Consider the following 10,722-nt stretch of genomic DNA (forward strand, 5'->3'; position numbering starts at 1 on the left):
CCCCATAGACCAGCACCACCGCAATCAGTGCCAGTACTGCCGGCTCAAAAAATGTCTCAAAGTTGGCATGAGACGGGAAGGTATTGGGATTTCATTTGTTTTCAGTCTATTGTTCTGTGTTCTCCCCCAGCACCTCCACCAGAGCCTCCGTGCAACTTTCCTGCATGGCCGGGCTGGGAGTTCTGCTGCCTCCCAGTGCCCCTCATTGCCATCCATGTGCCATCATCATCATCATCCTCTATTATTATTATTATTATTATTATTACTATTATTACTATTTATATAGAATTCACTAATATTTATTTAGAACCCCATTTTTTTATTTGCATGCTTCATCAGGGGTTAATATAAATAGCAGACTATTCTTTTCTTTCTTCTATATATTCTTCCTAACACAAAACCCAATCTCCATGGAATAATCTCCCCTGGCCCCTGTGACCTAGAATGTCATTCTGCACAGGAGCTAAAACTGATTAAGATCAGAAGGACAGTTTGGAGCTGGGTCCTGTAACACTCACACATGCTCCCTCTGCACCCTCCATTACCAGGGAAGTTCCTGCTTCTAGAAGAAATATATATATATATAGCCTGGAGGTGTTACAGATGGTAGTGTATATGTCTGTATGTGTTTATTTTTTTGTGTGAATGTATATTTGTGTATATGAGTGTGTATGTGTGTATGTATTTATGTGCGTCTATATATGTACTTGTGTGTATGTGTATATGAGTATTTATGTGTATATGTGTGTATTTATGTGAATTTGTGTGTATGTGTACTTGTCTATGTGTATATCTGTGTATGTGTATTTGTGTGTATGTGTACCTCTGTACATGTAATGGTGTGTATGTATACTTCGTATATGCACTTGTGTGTATGTGTATTTATTTGAATTTGTGTGTATGTTTACTTGTGTATGTGTGTTTATGAGTATTTTGTGTATATGTGTGTGTATTTGAGTATATGTCTATAAGAGTATTTATGGAGATGTGTGTATTTCTGTGTATTTCTGTGTATGTGTATTTATGTGACTTTGTGTGTATGTGTACTTGTGTATGAGTATTTGTGTATATATGTGTGTGTATGTGTATATGAGTATTTATGGGTATTTGTGTATATGTGTGTGTATTTCTGTGTATGTGTATTTATGTGACTTTGTGTGTATGTGTACTTGTGTATATGTGTATATATGAGTATTTATGTGTTTGTATTTGTGTATATGTGTATATGAGTATTTATGGGTATTTGTGTGTGTATTTATGCATATTTGTGTGTATGTGTACTTGTGTATATGTGTGTATATGAGTATTTATGTATATGTGGTTGTATTTGTGTGTATGTGTATATGAGTATTTATGGGTATTTGTGTATATGTGTGTGTGCATTTATGCATATTTGTGTGCATGTGTACTTGTGTATGTGTGTATTTGTGTGTCTGTGTATTTGTGTGTATGTGTCCTCTTGTGAAAGTCAAACCCTTTTGTGATGTGAAATGAGGCAAGGACAGGGAGCTGATAGTGTGCAGGCTGCCTCAGCAGGCTGTCTTCTATGTAGGCTAGGGGTTACAGCCTGCCTCTTCCTTTGTGTTCCAGCTGCTTTAGCTAACCCTGTCCTGCTCACAATCTCACGCACATCTCGCTTCATGTTGCAAACTCAACACAAATACTTTCCAAATCCCAACACTTTATAAACATCACCCCCTCATTGTTCTATGTCTTTCTGCATGCAAATGTAATGCAATAAAAACACCGAGGCCTGCAAGCTGCGAGCACATCCATCAGCCACATTATATTCTTCTTGTGTTTTTTCATTATATGATTATAATTATGAGGGATTTTTTTTACAATCTTATAGCAAAATCCTTTCTGGAACTGAGCTGTTTTTGTATATATAGATTTTTTTAAATATATAAATATATAATTAAAATGAATCGGCAATATTATATGTGTAGATGGGAGAAGGAAACATAAGGACATTATGAGCCCATATGGAAGAATAAATTGAATGTCTTCGCGTTTGGGAAGTCAGCAGATTTTTTTTTATTATTAAGCAAGCAGAGAAGAGATATTTAAGCCATTGTGGGATGTGTGCTGTAGATTATGGGTTGTTGTAATTTAATCATAAAACACAATAACAGCAAAGATCTAGGAAGAAAATGTAATGGGATAGAATGGATAGTTTTATTTTTTAGAGCTGAGAGAAAAGAACACATGTGTGAGTCCAAGTTCCCCACAGATATTAATTGCTGTAGTTTCTTCTCTATTCACTGCAGCCGTACAGAGGGGCAGAATGCCACCCACACAGCCTACCCATGGCCAGTTCGCCTTGACAAATGGAGACCCTCTCAACTGCCATTCCTACCTATCCGGATATATATCCCTTCTCCTGAGAGCAGAACCCTACCCGACCTCTAGATTTGGCAGCCAATGCATGCAACCCAACAACATTATGGGCATCGAGAACATTTGTGAACTGGCAGCCAGGATGCTCTTCAGTGCCGTGGAGTGGGCACGGAATATCCCCTTCTTCCCAGACCTGCAGATCACAGACCAAGTGGCACTTCTCAGGCTGACCTGGAGTGAGTTATTTGTGCTGAACGCTGCCCAGTGCTCCATGCCACTCCATGTCGCCCCTCTCCTGGCCGCTGCTGGTCTGCACGCCTCCCCCATGTCTGCGGACAGAGTGGTGGCCTTTATGGACCACATACGAATCTTCCAAGAGCAAGTAGAAAAGCTGAAGGCATTACATGTGGACTCGGCCGAATACAGTTGTTTAAAAGCTATAGTTCTCTTTACTTCAGGTAAGAAAAAGTATTATTTCTACTCATCATGTGTCACCTCTACATCACCATCTGCCTGTGTAATATCTAATATCTATATCTATCTATTATCTATCTATCTATCAATCCATCTATTCTATCTATTATCTATCAATCCATCTATTCTATCTATTATCTATCTATCTATCAATCTTTCTATATATTCTATCTATCTATTATCTATCTATCTATCTATTATCTATCTATCTATCAATCCATCTATTCTATCTATTATCTATCTATCTATCTATCTTTCTATATATTCTATCTATTATCTATCTATCTATCTATTATCTATCTATCTATCTATCTATCTATCTATCTATCTATCTATCTATTATCTATCTAATATCTATCATCTATCTTTCTATCTATTTATCTATTATCTACCTTCTCCACATTTACATTTATTAACCTGTTTTTCTTTATTCTATGTATCTATCTAATATCTATCTTTCTCTATCTTCTCCACCTTTACATTTATTAGCTTCTTTTATCTATCTATCTATCTATCTATTTGTTGATCTATCCATTATCTATCTATCCATTATCTATCTATCTATATCTATCTATCTATCTAGTATCATCTTTCTATCTCTATCTATCTATCTATCTATCTATCTATCTATCTATCTATCTATCTATCTATCCTTCCATCTATTTATCTATCTATCTATCTATCTATCTGTTTATCTATCTGACTGTCTTTTATCTATGAATTATCTATCTTTCTATCTATTTATCTATCAATGATCTACCTTCTTCACATCTACATGTATTATCCTGTCTTTAATCTATCTATCTATCTATCTATCTATTATCTATCTAACTCTTTCTTCTCCACCTTTACATTTATTAGCCTCTTTTATCTATCTATCTATTTTCTATCTGCCTGTCCTTTTATCTATGAATGTATCTATCTATTATCTATCTTTCTATCTATCTCTTATCCATCAATCTCTACATCATTTATTTGCCTGTCTTTTATCTATTCATCTATTATCTATCTATCTATCATCTATTATCTATCATATATGTATCTATTATTTTTCTATGTATCTATCTATTATCCATTTATATATGATCTATTATCTATCTAGTTTATATCTATGCATCTATGTATTTATCTATTATCTATCTTTCTATTATCTATCTACCTACTTATCTATATATTTATCTATTATCAATCTAACTATCCTTTTCTCTATCATCATTTACTTTTACAATGTGAGTTCACATTTTATTAGAGGTGATTGCTGTAGCAGTTTGTAGAAGTGTTTTTATTATTTTATTACAAATATCAGATTACAAATATATCAAGGTCCATAATTCCTACAAATTCTAATATATTTATAAAAGTATATATAGTAAAGATACATAATCCCATTTTCTGACTCTAAGGTCATTTCGGGAATTTCTGAAAATAACAAAAAGTAAGACTGAGCTGTATCGTGGACTGTAGTGAGCAGTAGATGAAGTGGAGCCTTCCTCGCAGTTTCCCACCAGGCTCAGTCCTCCGTGGAGTGGAGCTTCCAGCATTGTTTGTTTAGCTCCATGGGCCCGAATCATTGGGATTCCTAATGTATTTGTGCCTCGGACGAGTCAGGGCAGGCAGGGAGCATTGCACTCCTCGGCGGCTGTAACTTTAGACAGAATACAACTTTTAAGTGTAGGGACGAGAGGCACATTATACCCACAGCAGTGGGGGCGGGGAGGGGGACAGCACAGAGGACAGTGCCTGCTAAAAACAAGAAAAAGTATAAGAATAAAATGCACAGTAACAGAAATCAGCTCCGAATATTCTGATCCCATACACACTGGATATTACTGTGTTTTGCCCATGAGCACATTATGGAGTCTAATTAGGATTTATTTTAGAAATATCACAATATTTCCCTTTTCAGAGATAAACTTTGTAGCGCAAATTGTTACAACATTTTGCAAAGCAGGCGGCTAAGTGTCCTGAAAGCCGCAGCGTCTTCAGGGCTGGTGTGTATGAGCTCTTATAGATACCGCAGCGTCTTCAGGGCTGGGGTGTATGAGCTCTTATAGATACCGCAGCGTCTTCAGGGCTGGTGTGTATGAGCTCTTATAGATACCGCTGCGTCTTCAGGGCTGGTGTGTATGAGCTCTTATAGATACCGCTGCGTCTTCAGGGCTGGTGTGTATGAGCTCTTATAGATACTGCAGCGTCTTCAGGGCTGGTGTGTCTGAGCTCTTATAGATACCGTGGGCTGCGATACACAGTGCGATACACAGGAAAGACATTCACACATCTTTGCACATCTTTCCTTTTGATTAAATAAGAATTTGCAGACATTCATCGCCTGGGGCTTTCACTGCAAAATTGTAAGATCACAAGTTATGTGTATCTTCTTACTTATCTGATCTTAAAAAATGGTAATAATGAGTGAAATACTAACAATCAGATATATAGTCATTATTAATATAATCATTATTAGATTTAATCATTGGGTAGATTACCACGTATTTCTTTACTGCATTCCCTCTGACACCCGATTTGTACCCCAGCTCTCCCCTCCCCCTAAATATAATTGGGAAAAGGGGATCTGGGGGTAGGAAAGTGCCGTTTCCAAGGTTAGGGCCGTATCTCCCAGGTCATATTGGATTCTTCTCCATTGTCACCCTATACACACGTGTATAATGGATGGACACAGAGTGTAAAGACTATTAATGGTCATATCAGGTTTAATTTGTGACTAGTGGATCATGTTATGATATGTAATGTGAACTTGATTAAAAGTTGTCAGAGGTTGCTGTGAGGGTTGTCAGTAGGGGGTAACCTTGTCTAGGGTTCACTAAAATCTATCAGAAATAAGTTACACACTGGAGTTTTTTTCCCTCCACATGATTCAAATCATTTGCATGCCTTTTTAATGGCGTGGATAACAATATGCATGTGCTGCTCTCTATGGCAGGTTAGGTAGACTAGATACCCAATGCTTAAGACAGAGGAATTCGTGATTTAAACCCCTCTGCATTGTTTTTAATGGTCAGAGCCCCTCAGTAGTCTCCCTGGACCTTTTTCTTAAGCCCAGCTCTAGAAGAGAGAGGAGGATAAGAGTTTGCTTGGCTGATTCTGAACAACCAATACTGACAAGATGATCTTTAAAAGAGCCACTTAAGACATTTGCTGAGACTAAAGAAAAACATATAGTCCTCCAAGGGAGAATATATTAGAGGCCAGGACTGCTATTGTTGATGAGTGAACATCAGATGTTGCTCTAGAAGGAGCCATGGAGTCATTAGTAGGCCTCTGCTGAATTACTATTCCACTTGTCCAAGCAATGTATCTAGATTTTAGCCCCAATGTGTACTTGTTTCTAATAACTAAGGGGTGGGGGAAGGGGTTCCACAAATTTGTGACAGGCCTTCAAGCTAGCCCAAGCCATCCACCACAAGTAATGATATAATGACATTGTTTATCACACTTTCTTGCAGATGCCTGTGGTCTGTCTGATGTAGCTCATGTGGAAAGTTTGCAGGAGAAGTCCCAATGTGCATTGGAAGAATATGTTAGAAGCCAGTACCCCAACCAGCCTACAAGATTTGGCAAACTCTTACTCCGTCTACCCTCCCTCCGCACTGTGTCCTCCTCTGTCATAGAGCAATTGTTTTTCGTCCGTTTGGTAGGTAAAACCCCTATAGAAACGCTCATTAGGGATATGTTACTCTCTGGAAGCAGTTTCAATTGGCCCTATATGTCCATTCAATAAAGTAAAAGGATTGATGGGGGGGGGAATGGAGGGTAAGCTAAAAAAAAAGACTCTGGGGTATGTTGGCTTAAAATTCCTTCTGCTAAGGCTGTTACAAGTTTACTTAAAGAAGAGGGAAGAATTTATTGGACTGTGAATTAAAAAAAAAAAACTAAACATAAAAAAAGACTATCGATGAACTCTTATCAGAATGCATTTAAACCTGTCTCGTTCAGAACAACTTGCTACGTATCTTTTTTTTTTTTTTTCTTTTGTAAAAAAAAAAAAGAGAAAAAGAAATCAGAAAAAAACAGGGAATTTTAGTCTTTTTTGTAACCTTTTAAAATATCGCTAAAAAGTGCATTTACCAATATGTGGAGACAATTAGCAGAAAGAAAGTTCTTTTTTTTTTCTCCCCCAAATTCTAAATTGTCCTCTGTGTCTATGTATCTATTAGCTGTTTTATTTTTATTTTTTTTAATGTATTTTCCTGGTTCCAAACCAGTTTATTCTGTGGTTCTATAATATTTTTTTTTTTATAAATATATTCTTGACTTAAGAGAAAAATAAAATGTATCCTTAAAAGTATATGTTCTGTAAGAATTAAAACGGAGTCCACAAAATATCATAGGAAGAAAAAAAAATGGAACTTAAAAAATTGACACTAGAACTTAAGTTGGAAGCGCACTTATAAGTGATGAGCCTAATTTAATTATTGTTGAGACATGTAATTATTTACACAGTTGAACCACGTTTCTTCATTACACAAGACAGATTTTTTTTTTAATATTATTATAATTATTATTATTATTATTTTATTTTCATTAAAAAAAAGACAAACTGTGGGGTTGAAGTGTAGGGGATCCTGTGTGTAAGACACAGCAGCGCTTTAGATAAGGACAATTCCTGTTCCATTCAGTATTCTTCATTCTGTTCTGAAGCTCCTGTATAACTGTTTGTATATTTGCAAATCCCTTTGTATTATAATTGTTGATATTTCCATTTTTTTAAAAAGAGACAAAAAAATACAATTGAAAATCAGCATGACAAATAACACTGTTGGCACTTATACATAATGTGATTGATTCGGTAACTAGATTTTACAGTTTTGTGTTACAAAAAAAAAACTGAAGGTTTTTATTTTATTTTTTATTTTTATTTTTTTTTCCTTTTTTTTAAGTGCAACTTTTTTTTCTGTATACTGTAAAAGTTATAATAACTGAACTGTTTGGTCGAGTCTTTGTGTGTTATATTTCAAGAAAAAAATGAAAGTATTCAGAAATTAAAATATTATTTGATATCTGAAATCTCTTTGGCTGTGACAAGTGTCTTTAAAAAAAAACATACAAACAAAAAACATTAAGGAATGATATGATCCATATCCCAAGTGGTTCTTCTAATGAACCCCCTTCATATCATAGGGGGTCAGGCTGCAGAAGGGGTTAATTTAATTTGCTTTTTTCTCCCTATCCCCCTCCTCTCATTATGTTTGCAGTGTATTTGCATGCCTAATTCGGCAGGAAACGCTTAAACCAATGGTTTATCTATGGTTTAAGAGGTACTGGACATTATTATTGCAACCCTTTCCTAGTAACCTAATCCACTATTTCATTAAAAATGGATTTCCTAGGCCCATACTTCTAAGTGCCTGTATTTTAGCGAACTTATATTGTTAAACTGATCCAAAAATCTTCTGCATCTATTTTATGAACATGAGAAATAAGAGGACTATTTTGTAAATATCTGATATACACGCACATATTTGGGGCAAGCCAGTGGCACATTTGTATATACAGGTCAGTTGCTTTTTTTATTGGGATTTCTGATTTTTCTTTTTTTTTGTTTGGTTGCTCAATAATATTTTGTGATATGCGTTGTTGAAAGATGCATCACTGAGGTGACTTAGCTTAGAGGGTCCCTGTAAAAAGAAGTATTGTACAATTTAGTATTATTATTATTATTATAAATCCTTTGCATTCTGAAGGTCAGTGGAAGGGACTTTAGACCTTTATAATAGAACCAGAAAGGGTTAAACATATACGTAGGCAGACACAAATTAATGTCATTTGTTAATATGGGGGTATATTTTGTACAAAAAAAGGCCATATTTTAACATTATTTCAATGTCATTTTTTAATTTATTGTCAATGCACGCCTGGACCATGATATGCTGTCTGGTTGGGATTGATTCCACAGATATATAGGAGGACACTGGGGTGGGTGGATGCCCAGATATATAAGAGGACACTGAGGTGGATGGATGCCCAAATACACAGGAGGACACTGGGGTGGATGGATGCCCAAATATATAGGAGGACACTGGGGTGGATGTATGCCCATATATATAGGAGGACACTGGGATGGATGCCCAAATATATAGGAGGACATTGGGGTGGATGGATGCCCAGATATACAGAAGGATAGTGGGATGGATGCCCAAATATACAGGAGGACACTGGGGTGGATGGATGCCCAAATATATAGGAGGACACTGGGGTGGATGGATGCCCAGATATATAGGAGGACACTGGGATGTATGGATGCCCAGAAATACAGGAGGACACTGGGGTGGATGGATGCCCAGATATATAGGAGGACATTGGGGTGGATGGATGCCCAGATATATAGGAGGACACTGGGGCAGATGTATGCCCAGATATATTTGGAGGATACTGGGGTGGATGGATGCCCAGATATATAGAAGGACACTGGGGTGAATGGATGCCCAAATATATAGGAGGACACTGGGGTGGATGTATGCCCAGATACATAGGAGGACACTGGGGTGGATGTATGCCCAGATACATAGGAGGACACTAGGGTGGATGTATGCCCACATATACAGGAGCACAGTGGGGTGGATGGATGCAGAGAGCTGGCTAAAGAACAGGGAGATGACTGAGCGCTGAGCACATTTGCAGAGTATTACTGACCTCTACTTTTAGGTTCCTCTATTGCAAGTCACTGCATTTGTGAGTGTATGAAGTTTGTTATTTTTTTTATTAAAAAAAAAAAAGAAAAAGAAAAAAAATATCACAGGAAGTCGTTTTTTGTGTTTAGCTTGTTGTAAACCATGTGTTGTAAATTGTCTCATTGGTATTAAATTATAATTTATGAATTTCAAACTGAAAACCAGTTAGTCCCTCTCCTTATTGTATGCGCAGAATGCAGCGAGCCTTGGTGGTGCTGATGATGATGATGATGATGATGGTGACAAAGAAACCCTATGGATGTGTGGATGCAGAATTAGACGATTATTTATGCTAAAGTTTTCATTTTCGTGCTGAGTTGGGACAAAAGATCCTTCTAGGACAAAAGAAATGGGAGGTGATTTAAGAGCAACTTCTGGGAGATCCTTAACTTTTACTTTGCTGAAAGGGGGCATTGCTGTGGAAAGAAATATAGGGAGTACCCGGGAGTCTGAAGGGTTAACCGTGGCTCTGTAAAGATGGCAACATTCGGAGTGTCTTTCTTTTCTGCTTTTATTTCTTCCTAATGCTGGGGTGTCTTAGCCTAACACGATCTCAGACAATGAGCCCCACAGTGAAGATCTGTGATCACCCCCATCTTATAGCACTTCTGAAACATGGCATGGAGGGAGGGGGCAGTGGTGACAAGGGAGGGGGCACAGGCCATTAGGAAGGATCCTCAGTGTTCTCACAGAGGCTATGGATCTGCTGTGGGGATCTGTAGGCTGCAGACGATCCCAGATCACACACAGCCTCCTCAGTGCACTTCTGTTCACTTTAAGTGGCATTTTAGGGGGTGTCTTGGCGTGTGAAAGTATGTCTTCAGCTTCTGGTGACTTGTGTGTCCTATTAGCTGAGGCAACATGGCGTCTTTCAATGCAATGCAAGCCTGGCTGTACAAAGCAGGGGCTCTGCCTGGTAATAGAAAACACATGGAGACAAGACAAGCAGGGAAGAGCCAAGCAGGGGAGACCTTCCTTCCTCCATCCCTGAGCAGCAGGCAGTCCCATGTAACTGCTCTTCCTCCCATCACTTTACTAAAGACAACAGAGAGGCTCCAGGACAACAAGGCAAGAGTTTATTTTTTTTTTTAAACTCAAGACCTTCACGTAGAGAATGAATGCAAATTAACCCCTTCGATGCCTGGTTATAATGTCAATCCATTTTTTTTTTTTTTGTGTGTGTCGTTATTTCGCTGTGTCCAATACTATCCACATAAGG

The 10,722-nt window shown here is 37.5% G+C and overlaps 1 protein-coding gene across 3 annotated transcripts in view; it reads left to right on the top strand.

The window, feature by feature from the left end:
* The window catches only part of NR2F2 (nuclear receptor subfamily 2 group F member 2), a 13,506-nt gene extending 5,667 nt beyond the window's left edge, over positions 1–7,839 (top strand). The window contains exons 1-3 of one of the 3 annotated variants that reach the window (XM_075345979.1): positions 1–80; positions 2,250–2,798; positions 6,279–7,839. The exon at positions 1–80 is cut by the window's left edge and continues 910 nt beyond it. In XM_075345979.1, coding sequence (XP_075202094.1) covers positions 1–80; positions 2,250–2,798; positions 6,279–6,553 — 904 coding nt within the window. In that variant the 3' untranslated portion in view covers positions 6,554–7,839. The remainder of the gene's footprint in view (positions 81–2,249; positions 2,799–6,278) is intronic. The other 2 variants (XM_075345980.1, XM_075345981.1) reach the window with 2 other exon arrangements.
* Positions 7,840–10,722: the final 2,883 nt, after the last annotated feature.

Source organism: Anomaloglossus baeobatrachus, chromosome 4 (assembly GCF_048569485.1).
Source record: "Anomaloglossus baeobatrachus isolate aAnoBae1 chromosome 4, aAnoBae1.hap1, whole genome shotgun sequence".
NCBI classification, from domain to species: domain Eukaryota; kingdom Metazoa; phylum Chordata; class Amphibia; order Anura; family Aromobatidae; genus Anomaloglossus; species Anomaloglossus baeobatrachus.